We start from the raw sequence: 24,647 nt of genomic DNA, 5'->3' as shown, positions 1-24,647 counted from the left end.
TATTCATTGCTGCTGTCATTTGGATGTCTTGATTTGTGTGGGTTCTTTGTGGTTCAGCCAGCACAGTTGGGCCTGTGGGTGGAAAGACACCTCCGGATTGAAGATGCGGGATTAAAGTGAATTATCAACCCTAATCTATGATGTGGGCTGTTTCAGAATAAATCCAGATTTTAGGCAAGGCCGTGCTATCGATTAGCTCATATTGAGCCAGATGCCCCCTCTCGCTCTAATCCAGGACTTGTTCAATTGTGGAAGGGGGAATTAAAGGATTATTGGAACACAATGTAGTGCTGCGTTTCTTATTAAAATAAACGTCTCTGGCCTTTTTCAGTCTCAGACGCATTTAATAATCCATTTTAATCATGCAACTCGGAGAGAGGAATTGTTAAGTTTTGCTGGGTGTTCATCTGTCTATTGTTTAGTTTAGCAGGTTATAATACTTTTTTTTCCTGGTTATATTACACATCAACTTGAAACCTTGAGGTCTCAGCACACAAATTGCTTTTATTCACGATTTGACTATGTGCCTCATTTGCCTGATGTTTTCCAGGAAGTTCCATGCAATTAGGAATGTAGGAAAATGCGTATGGCAAGAGCCCTGAAATAGCCCTATTAAAATGATTTGAACGGACCAAGAAATCTATAAATTACAGTATTCAATTACACATGTATATCAGAACTTAAAAGCACAAACTTCAATAATAAAAAAGAGCTCTGCACTACTACAAAAGCTGTCACTGGGACAGAACCCTTTAAAAAGGTTGAATATGTACCTTTAAGGTACTAATATGTATGCTTTTGGTACCAATATGTTCCTTTTAAGGTAGTAAAATGCACTCTTTAGGCACAAAGGTGTACATTTTGAAAGGGTACCATATTTTGTACACATTTTCTAAGAGTGTGCACATAACTGAGAGTGACAACAACAGCACAAATAAAAGCAGCAAACAATAAAACAAACAGTAATCTGTATAATAATTAAAGCTGCAGTGCATGTTGGGAACTCAAGCAGGCATCTATCACAGCTATATGGTCAGTCCTCTGTTGGTGCTTTCTTATAGGCTATATTAAATGCAAGTCTTCAATCGTTGCCATCTTTAAAATGTGGAAATGAGTGTAAAATAGCAAGTTTTATTTCTCTCTTTTTACACAATGTGCCACACTCTGTGTTAAGTTCATTATATCTTTCTTTCTTCCAATCCAATCCAATCCAATCCAATCACTCTGAATTTACTTCAGTCAAGTTGAAAAAATCAAGTTGAAACTCATAGCATCAAGTGTGAATGTCAAAAATGATTGTGATAAGTCAAATAGATAACAAGTTGGTATAATAACATACTACGATTCTACAAAAGCATTAGAGCATCTTAAAGGCCACTGAAATATGATGGCATCACTTCTCAAAAACACAACATGATGGCATCACCAGGTTATTCAGTTATTTATGCTTTACCGCACAAAGAAAAATACCCATGACATCATTCTCTGTAAAAACACCTTTTTGACCTTATAAAGGGAAATTCATGCTGTTGGCCTATACACTGAGAAGTGATGCTAATGCTATAAAATGTAGGATGTAGGATAGTACACATAACTATATTTCCCAAATAAACATTAATTCATTCCTGCAAGTCAATGTGTTTACCTCGCAACATAAAGTTCCCTTTAAAGTTTAAAGTTTCCCCAAACCTACTTAAATGTGTAATTCTGTCTAATTAGTATTGGAGGCCACGTATATTTGTTTTCATGCTCACGTCGTGACGTCCAATGACATTACGTCACAACGGCGTGAATGTAAATGACATTATTCAATCCACAACGAACGGTCACCCGATCTCTGCGACCCGAGGCTAAACTATCTGATTACCTTATGACATAGGCTATCGCATATCTCAACTAACTCACACTGCACATCTAGAAGTGTTTTTGCGTTAACGATGCTTTAATATGGATTACCAGTCATTTACAAGTTACATAATTCACGACGTATGCGAATTATATAGCCTAGCCTGCAATGACTTCCAGAGACCTGAAAGCAATTCAGCCTATTCACTGCAACCCAAAAATCCTCCACTGCTACATTTGTGTGGTATGTAAATCCATATTGTCACATATTTTGTAATAAATCAGCCTATAGGTAGGCAGGTTACTTACTGTCCGATACTGAACGTACTCAAGCTGCGTACTGTTGCTATGGTTACCTCCTCAGAGGAGAGCAACTTCTGTTTACTAGCTTCTATTTGGCCGCAACGATCTATATTACTCGTATAGCCTAAACTTTTGTGGCCCCTAAAAAAGTTGTAGCCTATATAACGCTGGTATACTTGTTTACTTGTCTAAATATATAATATTTGGACCACCCATCCATCTGTTTTGACTTACTTTTGGGGGTTCATGCCCTCATTAGCGGCTCAACCTCTTCTCCTCAGGTGTAGTAGTAACGTTAGCCTATATGAACTCGTATTGTTCTTCTGCACTTATTTTTACCTTCATGAAAAGATGTGTTCGGTCTCAACTATGAAGGCACAATCTATGTCAAGCTTTATTGAAGCGTACGTCAGACTGCTTCAACACATCGAAGATTTGATGAATTTCATGAAGGCTATTGTTGAATTGTCTTATAGGTTACTAGCCATACGCTTTTATTAAACAAATGCTTCTTTAATGGGCCTGTTATCTATATATGATGATTTATATGTCTAAAAAAAGGCTATAAAGAGACTTATTCGAGCTCATCTTTTCCAGGTCAGACAGAGAATTAACGGGAAAAATAATTTCATATCAATTCATCTCGTCGTCATCAAATGCGTGACTCCATTTCCCCTTTATTACTGCTGCGAGTTTAATCCGCCCGTATGAATTCACGGATAAAACCCTCAAGGATTTAAGGAGACATCCACTAACGTAAAGGCTAATCAAATAAATAACTCGTATTTTGAAGAATATTGATCGCCTTTAATTCAAATTCACCATAATCGATTTTATACATTAAAAAATATGGTTTAGGCTATTCATTCGTCACGTAAATAGCTTATTGAAACTGTGTGGCTCATGCACTGTTTGATTAAGGAATAATATGCGAATAAAATGTTATCTCCCGCATTCAGCACAGCACAAAGCGAAACAGGAAATATTGTATGAGCATGTGAGATACTACTGTACTTTACACACTCTAAAAGTATTGCAGCGGAAAAAAATGACACCGACGTCGGCAAACGACAACTTTAAATTTAATTCATTAAACCACGTCCAGGTGCAGCGAAAGAAACGAAAACTGGATGCGTAAACAACGCGGTTTTATTTTTTCCTTCTTCAAAGATTTTGCATGGCAGTTTTAACACACCTTAACCCGCCATGTTGAAAGTGGATTTGACACATGAGGAACGAGGATTTCGGACCATATTCCGCGCACCTGAATCGCACGTACACCGACCGGTTCGTGACGTTCAAAAACATTTCTATGAACACCACCCGAATGTGTAAACTTAAGTGTTGATATTCACGCGTGAACATTGTGTCCTTTGAAATCGAAAGGAGGTCAAATGGCAGTTAGAAAATAAAGTCAATAGTAACAGGGCGAGAGTATCTTTGAGGAAGAACGCGACACGAAAATATCGCTTGTTACATAAACGTTATTTTTCAACGACATTTTCAGCGCGCGTCTCTTCAGATCGTAAATATTAATATCGACATAATCGAAAGTGCGGTCGCTCGACATTCGTGTTATATATAAATAAGGTTACTTTATTGTTCGGACCGTTTTATCAACTCTTGCGCAGAAGCTTGTGTAGCCTATATTTCTGACTGTTACAAACAACCTCCAAATGTTTTTAACGAGGAAAAAGCGTCTGTACGCGGAAATTCGCGCATAGAAGCACGAGTCCGTGTCAGACAAGATTACTATTACAGAATGAAGTTCATGCGGATAATGTAGTTTTTACCTTATGCGAGTTTTTTTCCGTCTATCCGAATTGAGTGATCCGGTGTTCTGGTTGAAGCAGGAGCGGTGTCGGTGTGTGTGTGTGTATGTGTGTCCAATATGGCATCATCCCGCATCTGCGCATGTCTCAACATCTACAGATTATTTTCAAGCCGACTCCTTCATTGACCTTTACAGTTGCAAAATTTGTTCTGCCCATTATAAATAGAAATAGGCCCGAGCCCCCGCCTCCCTCGTGTGGGGAAACTCATGGCTGTGTCTAAAATCTTGCGAGCCGTCTGAGTGGACAGCATTTGGGCATTCATAGGCGCGTGCAGCACTTTTGGGCATCAGTGACGCATGCATCGTTTTTTGGAGCTATTGTAAATTTGATGGCCAAAAAGAGGCTGTCCAAGTACGTGCAAATAAGGCTGATAAAATGCTTTCTATGTAGGTAACACAATAGGTTTTGAGACACTGACAGTGTAAACAAGAGGGGGCTGCTGTTGCAATCTCACTTGTTTTTACTTAACGCAAAAACAATTTGACAGCTTTACATTTTCAAGCGTCTTACTGACATATTTTAACGTATGGTTCAAAGTGATATTTTATGCTGAAACCACTCAAAAAAAAGAAAAAAAAAGGAAGAAATAACAATACTCTTCTGTTTCCATAGCCTATAAGACAATAAAAATAAAAATAAAAAAAAAACTTCACAAATAAAAGTAGAAAAATGATTTAAAGTCATGTGTTCAGTTCATTAGAGTCATGTTAAGTAATTAAAACAAAATAAGTTTTGTCATTAGAAAAAAAAAAAGAAAAAAAAAAACTGAAGTAAGTTTCACAGAAAATGAAATGGTTATCATCATTCATCACTTCACTTTTAAAAATAAAGGTGCCAATTTTTCTATTTGAATGCCATTTTCCAAGAACCATTTTTGGTTCCCCAAAGATCCTTTCAGTGGAACTTTTTTTTTTTTAAGTGTAAAAAACCAAATCTTTCCCACTAAAAATAACTTTTTTGTGCAAAGGAGAGGTTCCATGGAGGTTCCTCATGGAACCATCAATGCCTAAAGAACCTTTGTTTTTAAGATAGGAATATGACAATAATATTATGTAGACTACACTGTAAAAAAGCTATAACATGCAATCCTATATGGTTTAAAAGTTTGTTGTGTAACCAATGAGGTTTAATATAACATGATTGATGTTTTTACTTTAATGAAAGCTTTTAATTTAGATGTTACGACATGCAGGTTTTTTTAGGGTTAACTAGTTAACACAGCTTATTCTAATAAACATTACAGTATATCTTTAAAAATGTAAATTAACCCATGTATAAATAATAACATATTATTTTTATTAATACATAAAGCATTCATTTATTATTGCAATAATTCTGTTTAGAAATGACCTATCTCAGGCATATAAATTCAGTTCTCATATTGTCCTCCGTTGCCCTCCTGTGGTAACCATATTTATTGCTGTACTAAATTTAAAGTCACATCAATATAGTTGACACTATAAATAAGTGCACTTTAATGACTTTCAATAGGACTGGTGCAGAAGTAGGGGGTTAGTTTATCAGGCAAAACCATCAACACTCACTCACACATATAAACACTCTCCTGTACACATTCTGTACAAGATGAAATTCCTTGTTCAGTAAAAAAAAAAACTGATCTGATCTAATAAGCACCTCTTAGTGATGTTACAGTAACAGATGGTTCATGCCTTGAGCTTAATCTACAAGAGGAGACTTTGACAAGCTCGTCCAGGGACAGATTACCATGAGACCTTGTGAGAGGAGATAGACAATGTGGGTCAATGCTTTATCCTCTCCATGCTGTGGTGTAGTACTAAAAAGTTTTGACTAGGAAATTAGCTCTGGATATTATCTGGTTAGCCCAGTTGTTACCTTAAAGAGCTAATTCTACACTCTTAAAGAAACAGGGTTCATTTGGGGTTATGACCTCTTGACTGAATTTTAAAGAATCATTTATGCCAAAAATGTCTTAATGATTGTATAATACTTTCATGTTTAATGAGTTATTAATTTTTTTTCTAGTGATAAAGTATGTTCACAAGCTATTTAATTCAGAAAATTCGATCAAAATAAATTAAATGAATTGAAACAAAAAATAATTCATTCATTAAAGCTAAATCCATAAAATGATCCCATGGGAATATACTGTATGAAGTGGCTGACAGAACTGTTAGAACCTTTTCTTCTGAGTGATACCTGATAAAACCCTTAAAATGACTTCCATCTGTGTAACCTAATCAGTTTGATTGTTATATTACAGTAAATCATTTTTGGCTTGAATAAAACAGTTAATTTAGATGTTAACACATGAAACAAATGAACAAATATTTTTACTGTGTATATTTGCAGCCACTTTTCTTTTATGATCACCTCCATCAAAATCTCTAGTTTTACTTTGCATGTTTCATGTCCAGTCTACAAAATGTTCAAAAATTGGGTCATTAAGATAAAAAAAAAAAATAGTTAAATTGATCAAAATTTACAGTAAATACCTGTACTATTATAATGTTACAAATGATTAGCGTATCAAATAAGCAGCACGACTGTTTTCAACATTGATAACAATAAGAAATGTTTCTTGACCACCAAATCAGCATATTAAAATGATTTCTGAAGGATAATGTGCTGTTTTGGGGTAATGCGAGTTACGTAATCAGATTACTTTTTCAAGTAACTGGTAAAGTAAACGCATTACTTTTAAGTTTACAACAAGGTACTTTTTCAAATTATTAATGCAAGTTACTTTGTTTTCCCATTAATTGACTGACAGGTCTTCTGACCCCTTGTTGAAAGAAAGTTAAGTGCCCTGTGTGCGCTGTGTGTCAACATGATGGTTATTGTAGTTTTAGACTAAATGTGAGCACGCATTTACTCATCTCACTTGTACAAAAACAGATTCAGAATAAAAACAGTAAAATGCCAACTCTGAATATTACGTAATCCTGCCATGATGTTAAAGCACCCCTATTATTCTATTTTAAAGGGTCATACTTTTTTTTTTTTTGAGGCCGCATCAAAGGTCAAAAAACACTTCAATCTTCTCATAATATACATTGCACGTCACCTAATTTCTTAGGGTCTAAAAATGGTTAGTTTGAAGATTCAGTCTTTCTCAACCCCTCCTTTCCGCGATCCTACTCTGCTCGGATTGGTCAAATGACCCGATCTGTTCACTGTAAAAAATATATAAAATAAAAAATAAGATCAATAAGTTATGACAACATATGTTTTTACATTACTTCAGTTTAATGTAATTTAAGTTGAAATTACTTATACAGCTTAGTCGGTTGCATTTAAAAATTCTTGTCATAATCTTCAGTTAATCATAATTTTCAGTTGGATCCCGCTCTTCCTCATCTCTGAGTCACCAAACGTTACAGGATACCTGACCAATACCCATGGATCCAGCAGATTAGCTTGTGTGCCTTCAGTGGAGGAGGGACACCACTGAAGGCTATACAGAGCTCTTTTGTGCTCTTGCCAGCTGTGTGGACTGGGAAGATAAAGTCCTTCAGGGCTTGTATCCCTTTGGACTCAACAAGCCTGTTAAATCATGTCTGCCAAAAGGCAGATGTGACTTAACATTGGAAAAGTTAATTAATTATGCTCTAAGACTCTGCCTCTCTTCCTACAGTGTGGGATACATTGCTTCTCCCACATTAGGCCTCAGCACTTCCCAGCCTGTGGTGGCATCCTGTGCTACCTCATGCTCAAAGAGGAGAGGGAGAAAGCTCCCTAGCCCGGTGGTCTCAGTTTTCCCAAGTCCTGTGGTCCCAGCACACCCTAGCCCAGTGGTCCAAGCATTCCCTAGCCCAGTGGTCCCAAGACCGGTGGTCCCAGCACTCCCTAGCCTGTTGGTCCCAATTTAGGTGGTCCCAGCACTCCCTAGCCTGTTGGTCGCAATTTAGGTGGTCCCAGCATTCCCTAGCCTGTTGGTCCCAATGCTCCCTAGTCTGGTGGTACCAGCACTCCCTTGCCCAGTGGTCCCAATTCAGATGGTCCCAGCACTTTCTAGCCCAGTGGTCCCAAGTCCGGTGGTCCCAGTGCTCCCTAGCCTGGTGGTCCCAAGCCTGATGGTCCCAGCCCCCTAACTCCAGTGGAACCAGTGCTACCAAGCCTGGTGGTCCCAGCACTCCCTAGCCCAGTGGCCACATAGGTCTCAAGCCCTGCAGACTTTGCTTCAGTGGTCCCAGAGTTCCCAAGTCTGGCGGTCCCTGCTTCGGTGGTCCCAAAGAGCCCAAACCCAGTGGTCCCTGCTCCAGTGGTCCTAAAAGTGCTACCCCGGTCATTACTGATTCATGTGATGGCTACTATCATTTTGTTTGTCTGCGCCGCACACACCTCCTCATGTGAAGTGGCTGACTCCGCTGCAGCTCCCCCAGAGCTCACTTCAGCCCTGGAGCCACACAAGCACAGTTCTGTCATGGCCATGAGTACCATCTCTGAGTTCCCTGTATTGCCTGCTTGTACTGCCATGGACAGGAATGCAGTCTCCAAGTTCCCTGTGTTCCCTGCCTGTATTGCCATGGCCAGGAGTACCATCCCTGAGTTTCGTGAGTTCCCTATTATGGCCATGAAGGCTGTCTCCGAGTTCACCCTTGAGTGGTCTTCAGCTACACCATGGCCTTCAGTTTTTCCTTCCTGCTCCAGCTCGGTTTTCTGCTCTGTCGGCTCTGCCCTGGCCTCCTGATTCCCTGTGGTCTTCTGATCCGCCATGGCACCCGTTTCTGCCGAATCCATCTTGGTCTCCATCTCCGCAGGCTTCACCATGGAAGGCAAAAAACAGTATGCAAAAGAATATGTCCAGTATTCATGAAACAGTTAGCAAAAAGTAACCAGATGACTTACTACACTTCTGTCGAGATTCTGAGGTGCAGCTGATCTATGAGGCCATGAAGCGACACAACTGGCACTGGTACGTCACTTGACAATGACAACATGTAGATTTCATTCATACTACACATTCATACTATATATAGAACATTCTTTTTTAACAGTCACAAAGTAATTATTCAAAACAAGAGAGTATGCGATTTCAGACACGGCAAAAGACTATGAACTTGATTAAATAATCAAAATAAAATGTTTATGATTAAACTTCAAAATAAAAGATATGAACTCAGAACATCAAACATAATTTAACAAAATCTACACAGACATGACAACAGCTCCTAAAATGCACATGGTCTTCTACGCCACATTGTAAATAAAGTCAACCTTAGTGAAAAATATGCCACACAACTGATTACACCTCATTGTCCTAAACTGTCCTATGAAACGGTTTAATGTCTTTTAAGTGAAATCTATTTATCTGATTTTGAACCATATGTATTTTTTTCTGTTTATTTACATGCTTCAGTTGTACTCCTATGCTCATTTATCATGTTGCATGACTTAATATCTTTAGAGTTACGGATCAGTGAAGCTGAAACAACCAAGCAGTCCCACCCCATTACACTCCTTTTACTGTGCGTCACGGCTGAGAAGAGGCTTTATAAAAAAGAAAAGAAAAAAGGAACATTGAATTTATATACCTGACATGCAGAAAATGTTTTTATGAGAGGTTAGTTGGCATGATAACTTCTGATAAACAACTATTTTCCAGTGTTTCATGAATGGTTTACTCATGAAGATGGATTTTTATAAGGTTCAAGAGTTGACCTGAACTGATGCGTCACACAGGTATGCTAACATACAGTGGATTTGATTAGAACAACTGACTCTCTATTTCCTCCTATTATGTCCAATATACTTCCGTCAATAACTTTTATTTGTAGCTATGGATAAATATACAATATTCATAAGTAGGCGATATGATGAAACTGTCAATTCCATTTAAATTCCATTCCAAACATTCATATGACTAATATCAATTTATATTGTCTACAGTCAATCAATTGTGAAGGCAAATTATCTAAAATAAAAGTAACTTGTCCTGCAATATGCATTCACATCAGCACATGTGTGTTAGGGGGACAAAGGGCTCCAGGAAATTTCAGCTGCAGGAGGTGACGTCAGCAGAGCCGCTTTCCCCGTTGTTGACTCAATAACAAGAAAGAAACTGACCTGAGTGAAATGCTTTATGTTATGCCACATCGCTCAACTTCAATACGACTTTAACAGCTCGAGCGGTGTATATGCGATCTTTGTTCATCAGTCTGCCGTGCGAATTTCTTTGTCTTCTGGCTAGTGAAGTTATATGGAAAACCCGTTTAAGTCGAATTCCCGAGGATTTCGGTTCCACAAAGGATCCCATGACTCTTGTTCTGGTTTTAAAACGCAAACATGTTAGTTTTTATGAAGAGCAGAAGAAATATGAGTGCTTTGGTGAACCCGGAGTATCAGGGCTGTGTGGACGGATCTCTGATGGACGGATTCAGTGTTTTTATTCAGGGTCTGTTGGCTGTTCTGGCTTTCAGCACTTTAATGTGTAAGTTTTCCGCATTTTAAATTAAACTAATGTTTCCGCGTGATGACGTTTTCTATTGTTTCCTTTTAAGAATATGATGCAGCGCGTGGCTATAGTGGTTGGTTTGTTTACAGTTATGTTGTAGCTATTATATAGGCTACTATATCGCGGTATGGGGTAAAGTGATGTGTGAAGTGGTACTTATAGTAATTCAGACCTTTTTTTACTGTAGACCTACTGTCTAGTGTATATTGTAAAATAAATAACTGCATGTAGTTACCTTAAGCACTTGATTTGACTTTTAAAATGACGTTCGTTGATTTGAACAAAACAAAAATATTTACCAAAAAAATACTGTGCAGAGAAATTTTGGGTTTAGTTATTCTGGTTCAATAGCTTATGTCTGTAGGCTATTATCTTTTTTTTATCTTCATGGTAATCTTTTGATCCGTTTACTCTTCTCATTGTGTGCTAATTCAGGGTCTGAAGTGTTTAATCCTCGAGCAATAAAGAAACGTCATGACATTTAATCAATAGCGCTGCGCGTTACAATATCATTCACCATATTTCAGTTCTTTTCTCATAGCCTACACATCATTATTTTCAACATGACTCATGTTCCTTTAAAATGAGGAACATGAGTTATGCAATTTAAGATTTAATCTATAATCTGTGCTGTCAGGATGATGGTGACCAGCATCTAATATTACAGTCACCTGGCAACAAATTGTATTTGCAGCTCAAACAATAATGGAAAACGTGCAAATATTTTAATGAATTAAATATAGTTAATGAAGACTTGAAAAAGTATAAATATTTCATTAAAAAAGTAGTTTTATATCTATTGAATCTTTAATATCTATTATGTCTGTACAATATTATCTATTAATCACAAACTACTGGAAAAGTCATGGAAATTAGTTGGTAAAAAAACATTTTATTTCATAAAATGTAGTTTCTAGTGCATCTAGTCCAACAGAAATAATTGCCTAGACTTTGTCACTCAAGGTAAACATGAATTTTGACATGAATAAAAACTTTAGTATGAGTGCAACAGGACATTCAATGAAAAAATATGCAGGGAAGGAGTTGATTTTATCAACTGGGAATTGATTGGATCATGAACAAACCAGAGTTTGCTGGTAAAGAGCTGTTTGATTATTGATTGATATTATCCAATAGTTAAGAGACATCAGCAGAAAAGGAGGAAGATTAGGAGGAAGTTGTTACAACCTTTTTTTTGTTAAATAACATTCACCAATCATTCATTCAGAATAAGACCAGAAATGTGAATTAAAGGTGTGTTCACATTAGAGAAATTTTGTGGGCAAAAAAAACAAAAAACGGATCCGTTGCCTATTGACAATAGTTTAGCGAATCACAGATTACACTTTCAAACCAAGCAGCTTTCTAGTTCAGCTTGACCCTGTTGTGAAATCTGTGTGAGGAAATATTTCACACATCATTCCCGATGTACTCGAGCATTCGCCAAACAACAGTAAATGAATGCACCTTAAAAAGAAAGCATGCATTTCACTTTCCACACACAAACAAAATCTGTTCTTCTGAGGTATACAAGCTTTATTCAAAGATAAGATTCCTCAGCTGTGTGATAGCACATGATAACAGCACTCACTTCTGTAGCTCATGTGATGGCCCCAAACCTCATATATTTTCCATTTCAGCTGGAGGGCCCGAGTCATGTGACCTGCCTTACTAATTTGAACCCTAAGGTCCAGTTCAGAGTTGTTTCTTTCCCAATATTTAACTTTGTCATGTGCTCATGCAGTCCAAAGATACAGTATAGGTTAATAGTTGGTAATTGTGAGCTAAGCTGCTATGCTAATCAGTGAATGTGGTGGTTGTAAACAAAGCCTTTTTGCGAAGAATGTTATTTACAAAGGTGCTAATTTGTGGTGATGCTGTTGCTGTAAGATGTGAATAAAACCTTAAACTTTAGCAAGTAACTTGTCCCGCATTTGTAGTATGGACATGAATGATAATTCAATGCGACAGTGTAGCATTGACTACACAGTGTATTCAGAGACCAAAATGTAATAAAGACGTGCTCTTTTGACTTAGACCACCTAGCAACATACTAAATACCATAGTGGTGATGAGTTTGGTATCGTTCACATTTTCGTTAGAGGATGTAAAAATTAACGTTTTCTAATTATACTTCCCAAAAGCAGTTTGTTTGTTTTGTGGTCATGCACTGAATAACCCCAAAAACATGGTAAATTACCTTTCTAGAGTTACACATTACAATGAATCTGTGCTGTTCTTGTTTATTATTAAACTTTTTGCAGTGTACAGAGAAAAATACCCTGATCATGAGTTAGCCTATTATCAGAGGAAAATACCCTTGAGCGTGAGTTATTATCACGGGACTGATTTGCATTCATTTGTTTATTGAATAGCGAAGTTACGTTTTATTTGTGTTTTCAGGAAAGGCGAAGAGAAAACGGTCTTAAAAACAAAGGGAGAATTTGTGACATTTGTACTTTTTCAACTCTTGGCCTGTGCTTATGCTTGTGTTTTTACTGTATGCACTTCCTCTTTGTTATTCTGGGCATTTCCTGGCTTCTTTTCTTTTCTTTTTTCTTTTTGGCTGCTTATCTTTGCTGACGTCATCGCTGTTAGTTTCCTCAGACGTTCAATAATCATCCTGCTTCTGTTTGGCTGTTGATTACAGACTAACCGTTTGCATATGTGAAAACGTCCCTTAGATATGTCGTTCAGCTTCGGGTGTGTAGGTTTGTGAGCTGGTTTGAGACGGAATTTGTGTTAAACACAATTATCCACTCCCTTGAAAGTCATTTAATGACTAATTTTGTGTCTATTTAGTTCAATTTCTTTGATTCGCGTGTTGGCATGTGTGCTAGACTATTACAAAGGCAGTGATGGAGTTAGTCTCAACAGAACTTTATCCTGAGTTCGCCCAAAGTGTTGGCATTTCCATTTTTGATATTCAGCATATGTGACCCAGGATTTTTGAGCCCGATCTCACGGGAAAACGCACAAATTCTACGAGGTGGCTTATTCGTACGAATTCATACGACCTGACTCGTACTAATTAGTACGTTTTTTGCAAAATCGTACATATTTTACGAATTGGCCAATTCGTATGAATTCATACGAATGACCTACCCCTGACCCCGCCCCTAAACCTACCCATCACGTGGGTTTAGACAAATCGTACAAATTCGTACGAGTGAGGTCGTACGAATTAGCCAACTTTTTATCATTCGTACGAATTGGTCGTGAGATAGCGTTGAATTTTTTCTGAACGCTTAATAAATAAGCTTTCCATTGATGTATGGTTTGTTAGGATAGGACAATATTTGGCCGAGATACAATTTGAAAATCTGGAATCTGAGGGTGCAAAAAAATCTAAATATTGAGAAAATCGCCTTTAAAGTTATCCATTTATGTTCACGACTGTGCTGCATCCACTCACAAAAATACATTTTTTATATATTTAAGGTAGGAAATGTACAAAATGTCGTCATGGATCATGATCTTTACTTAATATCCTAATGATTTTTGGCATAAAAGGAAAATCGATAATTTTGACCCATACAATGGCTATTGCCACAAATATACCCGTGCGACTTATGACTGGTTTTGTGATCCAGGGTCACATATATATTCAAATGAGCACAATTGAATCATGTGACACTGAAGACTGAAGCAATGATGCTGAAAATTCAGCTTTGATCACAGGAATCAAATAGGCCTACATTTTAAAATATATTCACATAGAAAACAGTTTCACAATATTACTGTTTTACTGCATGCAGCCTTGGTGAGCATAAGAGACTTCTTTCAAAAACATCCATGTTAGTTTCACTCTAAATATGGTTTAATATAGCATGATAACTTAAATCAAAACAAAAATGTGAATATCATTGCATCATCAGTGATTGCACCATTCAAACGTTTGCGGTTAAGTTATCATGCTATATGAAACCATATTTAGAGTGAAACTCACATGGATGTTTATAACTTAAACATTATTCATGCTAACAATATCTTTGTCTTCACAGTGAAGAGGTTTCGTGAACCTGTTGGAATTAGAAGACCTTGGAGGATCTGGTAATTAACATTAAACAATAGTAAAGAATTATGATATTATGATAATATAATCTCATTCTTTCGTTTTGCCTGCAGGATCTTTGATACGTCTAAGCAAGCCATTGGTGCTCTTTTCATGCATTTTGCCAACATATTCCTGTCCACACTCACCAATGAAGATCCCTGCTCTCTGTGAGTCGGTTATTACTTGTTTGTCAAGTTTTATTGCTTTAGCCCGCAATTACACTAACCGTATTACCCTTTTCTGTTTTACAGGTATCTTTTGAACTTCCTGTTGGATGCCACATTGGGAATGCTGGTGATCTGGGTGGGGGTGAAGGTTGTTTCCAAGATAGTGGAACATAAACACCTAACACTGCTAATGTTCGGAGAATATGGTGAGATGGTTAGATTAATTGAAGCTAGTCGTACACTTTAAAAAAAAAAGTTCTTTACTGATATCTATGGTTCCATTCCCCTTTCGATTGCACAAGAGGGTCTTAATAGCGGAAAAAGGTCCTTCAAAATGTCCTTCACACTAGAAAAAAATGGCTCTTTAAAGAACTGTTCGTTTAAACGGTCTTTGGGAAATCAATTGCTGCAGAAAATAACAAACATTTGTAACCTTTATTTTTTGAGTGTTTTGGTTGAACTGAAGTTTAAAGGGGTCTTTTTAAAGTTCAAGTCTGACCAGAAAACATAAACCTCATGTCATGTCACCACCAGAGGGCGCTGTATGTTATATTTTTCAAATGTGTTTTGGTAGTTTCCCCACACTTGCTTTTTTCCCTCTCTGGGATTTCCTTGGCAAAAACACCATAGAAAAAGAAAATTACACACACACACACACACACACACATATATATATATATATATTCACATGCACATTCTGTGCACATGCACATAAAGCAGATGGAATACGCCCATCGTTTCACATGATTTTGGACAAACAATTGTTCATGAATGCTTTTCTGCTTAGGTCAGCTTTTGAATCCCTGTTTTGACACTTTGCCATTTTTAAATTGACCAGAACTTTTGGAAGCTGACCACTTAAAAGGGCTTGCATGCTAAAAGAAATACTGCGTGGATAAAAATACCAACATTGTTACATTCATTAATGTTAAATAAAATTACTTTTTACATATGGAAGAAAAGGAGTTCCTTATAAATAATAATTCATTAAAAGCATCAATATATTTGCCAATCTATCTTTCAATTAATAATCATTATAATTTGTCAATAAATAAATATATATATAGCCTATATATATACATGTTAATAGTGTTAATTAAAATGCAGCTTGCGATCTTCTACTTTGTTTACATTTGCATTGTTTACCGTGCTATGGTGTTCTTTTATTTTTTTGATGTTTTTTTCTTGTATTGTTATTTGATGTCTTTTTTTTTATGTGCTTTTGCTATTGATGCCTTAGCAACTACATAGCAATGGTGTCCATTTTTGCAAAGACAAGCACTTTAGAAAACGTAAATGAATCATAATTCACTTTTGAATGTCTCTTTCATTGGTTTAGGTGATCCTCCTCGGGTAGCGGCTTGGTTGTCACAGTGCTCAGTGTATTTACTCATCGTTGCTCTGGAGAAAAGTGTGGTCACTCTGGTGCTGCTCGTTCCCGGGTGGACCAATGTAAGATAAACATTCACACACTCAAAGTTTCTATTATTGTTACACAGACTCACCCCATGGGCATCATTTCCCTCTACAGTATTTAGTAATACCAGGATGGACAGAACTAAAATCTGTTTTTGTTTTATTTTGAAATATATACACTGAACAAAATTATAAACGCAACACTTTTGTGTTTGCCCCCATTTTTCATGAGCTGAATTCAAAGATCTGAGACTTTTTCTATGTACACAAAAGGCCTATTTCTCTCAAATATTGTTCACAAATCTGTCTAAATCTGTGTTAGTGAGCACTTCTCCTTTGCCGAGATAATCCATCCACCTCACAGGTGTGGCATATCAAGATGCTGATTAGACAGCATGATTATTGCACAGGTGTGCCTTAGGCTGGCCACAATAAAAGGCCACTCTAAAATGTGCAGTTTTATCACACAATGCCACAGATGTCGCAAGTTTTGAGGGAGCGTGCAATTGGCATGCTGACTGCAGGAATGTCCACCAGAGCTGTTGCCCGTGAATTGAATGTTCATTTCTCTACCATAAGCCGTCTAGTACAGTATATAGTACTGGTGAAAAGTTTGGAAACATTGCTATTTTTTATGTTTTTGAAAAAAAGTCTCTTATGCTCATCAAGCTTACATTTACAGTGCTATGCATAAGTTTAGACACCCATGCTAAAGTTGACTAAAAAGAGGAATAAAAAATCATCTTTTGGAAATTGAACTTAATGCCTTAATTAAAAAAATTAGGAAAAATCCAACATTTAAGGACACCAATTTTCTTTGTGAATGAATAATGTATCGTAAATAAATAAATGTTCTTCCTTAAAATACAGGGTGCATAAGTGTGTACACCCCTATGTTAAATTCCCATAGAGGCAGGCAGATTTTTATTTTTAAGTATTTTTAAGTATTTTTTTTTTAGGATACTATGCATCCTGATAAAGTTCCCTTGGCCTTTGGAATTAAAATAGCCCCACATCATCACATAGCCTTCACCATACCTAGAGATTGGCATGGTTTTATTTCAGTTAGCCTAATAGCTAGTTTGATTTGCATTGAAAGATGATCTTATGGAAAGTACCCCATGCCAATCTCTAGGTATGGTGAAGGCTATGTGATGATGTGGGGCTATTTTAATTCCAAAGGCCAAGGGAACTTTATCAGGATGCATAGTATCCTAAAAAAAATTTTTTTTTAAATACTTAAAAATAAAAATCTGCCTGCCTCTATGGGAATTTAACATAGGGGTGTACACACTTATGCACCCTGTATTTTAAGGAAGAACATTTATTTATTTACGATACATTATTCATTCACAAAGAAAATTGGTGTCCTTAAAGGTTGGATTTTTCCTAATTTTTTTAATTAAGGCATTAAGTTCAATTTCCAAAAGATGATTTTTTATTCCTCTTTTTAGTCAACTTTAGCATGGGTGTCTAAACTTATGCATAGCACTGTATTTGATCAAAAATACAGAAAAAAATAGTAATATTGTGAAATATTATTACAATTTAAAATAATGGTTTTCTATTTGAATATAAAATATTATTTATTTCTGTGATGCAAAGCTTCATTTTTAGGATCATTAATCCAGTCTTCAGTGTCACATGACCTGTGACATTTTTTTCATTGATGAATAAAAAGTTAAAAAGAACAGCATTGATTAAAAATAAAACAATTCTAACAATATAAATCTTTACTATCACTTTTTTTTTTTCAGATTAACACATCCTTGCTGAATAAAAGTATTAGTTTCTTTAAAAAAAAAAAAAAAAAAAATACAGACCCTAAACCTTTGAACGGGAGTGTATATTGTTACAAAAGATTTCTATTTTAAATAAATGCTGTTCTTTTTTAAACTTTTTATTCATCAATAAATTCTGAAATTTAATGTGTTTCCAACATTGATAACAAATCAGCATATTAGAATGATTTCTGAAGGATCATGTTGAAAATTCAGCTTTGCATTACAGAAATGAATTATATTTGAAAGTATATTCAAATAGAAAACCATTATTTTAAATTGTAATAATATTTCACAATATTACTGTTTTTTCTGTATTTTTGATCAAATAAATGCAGGCTTGATGAGCATAAGACTTCTTTCAAAAACATAAAAAATAGTAATGTTTCCAAACTACATTTCTTGATACATTTGACGAACAGAAATGGTATGGATATATTCCTGTCTAATACAATGACATTCGTAAGCATGACTTAAGTGCCAAATATTGTGTGACCATCGAATGTTTCAGTGCTTGTGCTTTTCCTGCTAAGACAGAACACGAGGTCAAACACCCTGCAATAAAACAATAAAACTCACAAATCTGAAGTGGAGATCTCAAAGAAAGAGCATAGGCCTTGCCCAAACTTCTCTCCTTGCGTATCTATGCATACCCCTCTTCCCACTCCGTCACCTTTCGCCCTGACTCAGGTCACTGAAAGTTCACGAAGAATGTCTACATACCACATATTATGCGTCTTGTGACACTATTGTTTTATCCCTTTCATGTTTGGTATCATTTTAAATGTCTCAGTGGACCAATGAAGGGAGCATCATCTGGGACCTTTTGTTAACCGTCTATCACTGACTAAGAATGCTGTATAAACGTGACTATGAAAATTACACTTTTTTGTGTGAGCATGCATATAGTCGCTGACTTAATGGAAATAGTTAACCCTGCACCCTCTGACTAAGATAAGAACTGGCGAGTTTGTGTCCGTGAGAGCCGTCCCGGCTGGTTTGAGACGAATAATTGAAAAGTATTGGATACCCAGAATAATCAAATATCTAAATGAATACAAAATTGATGATTAGTTCCTAATTAGAAACACAGTCTAAGTTTAATAATCTTTTGAAATCAGAGTCAGCACAGAGTTAAGCACAGAGCTTGAGTCAAATTGAAACTAAACTTTAACAAATTAAGAGGTCTTTGCAGAAATGCAAGTAAAAGTAAAAGTAAAATGCCATTGGATTCTGTCGTTGGGCCTATGGGTGGCCCTTTAACGTGTGTGAAAAAATAAGTCATTAAGAGACAGTCCCATCTGTCTCTTTTGTTCCCTCTCTTTGTTTATGAATGAAAGCAAATAGACAAATTACATACTGTTTTGACGTCCTAGTGTGGAAGGGTGAAATAAGGACAGTGTGGGAATAATGAATAGATAATCTGTGTTCTATTTCTTCTATAGAATTGTTTTAATTTCAGTGAAAAAAATTATTTACTTGCTTCCTTAATACATGCAACTTCAGACTTTTATAAATTATAAATATAAAGTGTGTATATGTAAACCAGATTTCATATTATTATTATTATTATTATTTATTTATTAGATGGCTATGCATGTTTCTAAGTGCTGACCACTGGTGTTTGTGTGTGTTGTAGCTGGAGGAGGTGGTGCTGGACTACATCCCAAACCCACAGCTGGAGTTAGCCATCGTCATGCTGATCGTGCCTTTCATTGTGAATGTGAGTCATTCAAGAATAATGTATGACATCTGTCCATCCATCCATCTGTCCATCAGTCCATCCATCCATCCATCCACTTATCCATCCATCCATCCATCCATCCAGCCACTTATCCATCCATCCACTTATCCATCCATCCATCCATCCATCCATCCATCCATCCACCATTCATCCATCCATCCATCCATCCATCCATCCATCCATCCATCCATCCATCCATCCATCCATCCATCCATCCACCATTCATCCACTTATCCATCCATCCACTTATCCACCCATCTATCCACTTATCCATCCATCCATCCACTTATCCATCCATCCATCCACTTATCCATCCATCCACTTATCCACCCATCCACCATTCATCCACTTATCCATCCATCCACTTATCCACCCATCCATCCATCCACCAGTCCATCCATCCACCCATCCATCCATCCACCAGTCCATCCATCCACCCACCCATTCATCCACCCATCCATCCATCCATCCACCCATTCATCCACTTATCCACCCATTCATCCACTTATCCATCCATCCATCCACCAGTCCATCCATCAATCCACCCATTCATCCACTTATCCATCTATCTATCCACCCATCCATTCATCCACTTATCCATCCATCCATCCATCCATCCATCCATCCATCCACCAGTCCATCCATCTGTCCACCCACCCACCCATCCATTCATCCACCCATCCATCCATCTATCCACCCAACCACTCATCCATCCATCCACTCACCCACCCACCCATCCATCCACCCATTCATCCACTTATCCACTTATCCACCCATTCATCTACTTATCCATCCATCCATCCATCCACCAGTCCATCCACCCATTCATCCACTTATCCATCTATCTATCCACCCATCCATTCATCCACTTATCCATCCATCCACCAGTCCATCCATCCATCCACCCACTTATCCATCTGTCCACCCACCCATCCATTCATCCACCCACCCATCCATTCATCCACCCACCCATTCATCCACTTATCCACCCACCCATCCATCCATCCATCCATCCATCCATCCATTCACCTATTCATCCACTTATCCATCCACCAGTCCATCCATCCACCCACCCATCCATCCATCCATCTATCCACCCACCCATCCATCCATCCATCTATCCATCTATCCACCCACACATCCATCCATCCACCCATTCATCCACTTATCCACCCATCCATCCATCCACCCATCCATCCATCCATCCACCCATCCATCCATCCATCCACTTATCCATCCATCCATCTATCCACCCACCCACCCATCCACCCACCCATCCATCCACCCACCCACCCACCCATCCATCCACCCACCCACCCACCCATCCATCCACCCATCCATCCACCCGCCCACCCATCCATCCATCCATCCATCCATCCAGTCATCCATCCCTCCCTCCCTCCCTCCCTCCCTATATATTTCTTTATATAATATATTGCAACTTGTGTTTCAGTCTATTATGTTCTGGTTGGTGGACAGTTTAACAATGCGGAAATATAAGAAGATGACATCTCTGGAAAGCTCACATGACTGTCCAAAGCAAGTAGAGGTGTTGCCACATGAAAGCAATGATGAAGCTGAGGTGAGAATATTCATATGACGTCTCAATAAATGCACATAAAAAAATCGGTCTCATTCACTAATAATTGTGTGGATACTTAGTATTTATAAGCACAGGAGAGTGCTCACAATAGCATGATGTAAAAAAAAAAGTTGAATTTACTCATTTGATTGAAGCTGAAAATGTTTTTTAATTTGACAGATTCAACCTGGAAACTGTACATTACATTACACCAATGAAAGTTGTTTTTAATGGTAAGACTAAGATCAGGTATAAATAGTTCTTTAAGGTAACAAATGCACATTGTCAGCCCCTCACGGGCAACTGCCACTTAAACTAAAACAAAACAACAACATCAATTTAATTTAATTGAAAATGCTGTCATAATATCATCACTCATGTGCATTTTTTTTATGCTGGGTTTAGCAATCAGTATGGAGATCCAGGAAAAAATGAGTCAGTAACAATTCCTCATGACCTTGTTCCCCATATCTGTCCCTCTGGACATTTCATCCAAGTTAAGTTTAATTCAGTGGTTCTCAGCTGGTTTGTTTTTGGTCTGTTTTGACTGCATAAAACAGGAAAAAACTAAGCTAAATGCAAATAATAAAAAGCAACCATCCATACAACATAATAAATTGATTTACCTACTTTTAAAAGGGAGGAGAGTCAAATCTAAGGTTATTGACCTGAAAGAGCATGCGTTCAGTCAAACTCCTATGGTATTTTTGTGCAAATTCATCATGGATTGGTAAAAACTGTCCAAATTAGACCGATGACAAATTTGGAACATGCACTTATGCTCAAAAATCATTAAAAATAAATAAATACACAAAACAAAAGGAAACATGACTACATTAAATACAGATTAAAAATTATTAAATAAAATAATAAATAAAAAATATATTGTTTTCTGCAGTGAAATGTTTTCTGTGGAGATTTCTAATTCATACATTTTCCAATTCCAAATTCAGCCTATTTTAGAATAATAATTTTGCATATTGCAGTTTTATGGTAATATTAGTCAATCAAAATGTTTTATTTTACAGATATTATTGTTTCTTTTTTACAATAAACCATTTTGGTTATTGTGTTGGTCACCACTTGATGTCCAATTTAAAATCTGTGTCCCGAGCAAAACAATTTGAGAACCACTGGAAAATTTTTGTTTGTTTGGTTTCTTGTATTAGTTTGGCTTTATTCTTGCGTTTAATTTAAAATGAAGTCGCTCAGCTGAAATGAATGTTTTGTTTATGGGGCTGTATATGAATAGTTTGATTGTGTGTTGTATTCTTCTTCTTGAATGGTGGGATTGTGCTATATGAATGTGATTACAGGACAACCTTTTTTTCCTTTTTTTCGCCGTTCGACCAAAGACCTTTCCAAAGGCCGCTAGCCTCTAGGGTCAAATTATCTCCATTTGTTGAGCAATATGGGGTCTTTCCAATCTCTTTTACTTTGTTTTTCTCCTCTCAGCTTTTCTTTTTTTCTCATCCCTTTTTCCTTCACTCCTCCAGTACTGGTAGAGTGCCAGCTGCTCACAAATCATTCATTTGTTCAGCGATAGCAGTGACATTTGGAACATGTTTCCATAAGCTCATGCTATAGAGAATGAATTCAAATCTGTGGAAAAGTATGTTTGATGAGTCCCAATATGAACGAGAATGTATAAAACTGGTCTACTGTCAATCTTCTGCTGTATTCTTCCATCTGTGCTTATGGTTTTATAGTCAGTAGATTTATGCTATACCTATAAAATGATCCAACTCACATGAACGGGAAAACAATCATTTGTAAGATCTGGCCAGGCTGTTCAGTTGACCTCAAACTGTGTTTATATGTTTGTGTAGGTGCTGCTAAAGGAAGATGAAGATGATAAAACAGTATGTTCTGAAGAGGAAGAACACGACTCAACAGAAGAAGCATTAATACGAGTCTGTATGGAAGTTTAAAAAACACAATATACCCAATACCCTATATCTCTGTTCCTAAACCTAGAGAGCTGCCTTGGTGTTTACTACCTACCTTCTAAGGCAGCTTCCTAATTGAAATGGAACTCAAGTGACTGATTTGGAACCTTCTAATAGGTAGAAACTCCACAATAGAACTTTTCACGTGAAGTACACTGGAGACTGGACTCAAATGATTCCAATAAAGTGTGGCGTTAGCATGGTGCTAAGCTAGCAACACAACACTCAATACTTGACACAAGACTAAGTATGAAAATTCACGGCACACATAAAATGTTGAGTAAAATTCTCTTGTTGAGAGAGTGCCTTAAGAGCTTTTCATAAGAAGTACACTTAGAAGAGAGGAGTATTACAATTGATCCCAATAGAATGTGACATTAGCATGTTGCTAAGCTAACAACACAATGCTTTAATAAGTATACAAATTCCTTTAGTTTTAGTTAGATTTAACTTTTAAATTGGTATTGAATGAAATATAAGTATATATATTGTCAACATTTCTCTCAGATCATTTGCCATCTTAAACATTAATTTAAAAAAATTAAGGAAGTCTTTGTTTTAGGGCGCGTATCTATGATACCTTAACCCAGCAAATACATGGTATGGTTCCTAATTGGTTAAGATAATTAATAGCATATGAGTTATTAAAGGGTAACATTATCCTCCCTCCACGTCCTTTAGAGTTCACACTTCTAAGTTAATTAAAAGTAGAGAAACAGAGACAGATGAGAGAGGAGGTCTAGTGTTTCTTCTGATTACAGACATTCAGACTTTTAATTTGAAGTCGAAACAGCTCATGTCAGTACCTGTGATGAACACCTCACTGTAAGCACACTGTCTACAACCACTTTCCAGCTCTTGACACACATGCTAGAATGTTTCAAATCTGCAAGACTAAGTCTTAAAACCATTTGTAAATAAGTGAAAGACCAGGTGATCTTTGTGTTTTAACCCTGTAAAGGTTAAACAATGTACAGTATTCATTTTTTTTTTAATTGTGTTTTTGTACTTTTACGCATGCAACATCATGCATTAGTTCTGATTATCAATTTTGTACAAAATAATGATGTACAGACTAGTAACTGTAAATTTTTAGCTGTTAAATTATATTGATTCTTCAAAATATTTGCAATGTCAATATGCACATGCAGTCAAGTCTTTTATTACGAGCTTGAAACTAAGTTGTGAAATGCAAAGAAATACTGCTTGTAATAAAAAGAAAATCTAGTACAAAATTTTTAGCAGATGTATGTCACTTGAAGTAGATTAATGATTTTTTTTTAAAGTAAGATTTGTGTTTTTTTTTTATGTACTAATTGTTTAATTTAAAAAATAAGGCACTTAATGCCATTCTTTTTTGCTTAATTTGACCTGTGGGGTCAGTGATTGGTAATTTTAAGGTTTGCACATATCTTTTTGTATTGTGTGTGGATGCATTTGCAAATTTTTTCGTTATCAGTAAGTTAGTCACGTCTCCAGAGCACTTTTAAGAGCAACTACTTTGCACCTGCCAACAAAGTCCTGTGTGACAA

General features: G+C 36.7%; 2 protein-coding genes across 3 annotated transcripts in view; one reads left to right on the top strand and one right to left on the bottom strand.

Moving 5' to 3' along the window:
* The window catches only part of sfmbt2 (Scm like with four mbt domains 2), a 47,074-nt gene extending 43,009 nt beyond the window's left edge, over positions 1 to 4,065 (bottom strand). For both annotated transcript variants that reach the window (XM_084406461.1, XM_084406462.1), the window contains exon 1: positions 3,942 to 4,065. The gene's annotated coding sequence lies outside the window, so the exon portion shown is untranslated. The remainder of the gene's footprint in view (positions 1 to 3,941) is intronic.
* Positions 4,066 to 9,962: 5,897 nt separating this feature from the next.
* On the top strand, positions 9,963 to 24,347 carry tmem110l (transmembrane protein 110, like). The gene is made up of 8 exons (XM_084407163.1): positions 9,963 to 10,395; positions 14,424 to 14,472; positions 14,548 to 14,643; positions 14,728 to 14,849; positions 15,983 to 16,095; positions 19,480 to 19,563; positions 21,038 to 21,166; positions 22,996 to 24,347. Exons 1-8 carry the CDS (start codon positions 10,251 to 10,253, stop codon positions 23,095 to 23,097), a joined length of 840 nt encoding a protein of 279 aa, XP_084263289.1. The 5' UTR covers positions 9,963 to 10,250; the 3' UTR covers positions 23,098 to 24,347.
* Positions 24,348 to 24,647: the final 300 nt, after the last annotated feature.

This window comes from Rutilus rutilus, assembly GCF_951802725.1.
Source record: "Rutilus rutilus genome assembly, chromosome: 4".
In the NCBI taxonomy this organism is placed as follows: domain Eukaryota; kingdom Metazoa; phylum Chordata; class Actinopteri; order Cypriniformes; family Leuciscidae; genus Rutilus; species Rutilus rutilus.
The sequence above is the reverse complement of the archived record's forward strand: the minus strand, read 5'-3'. Positions and strand labels throughout refer to the sequence as shown.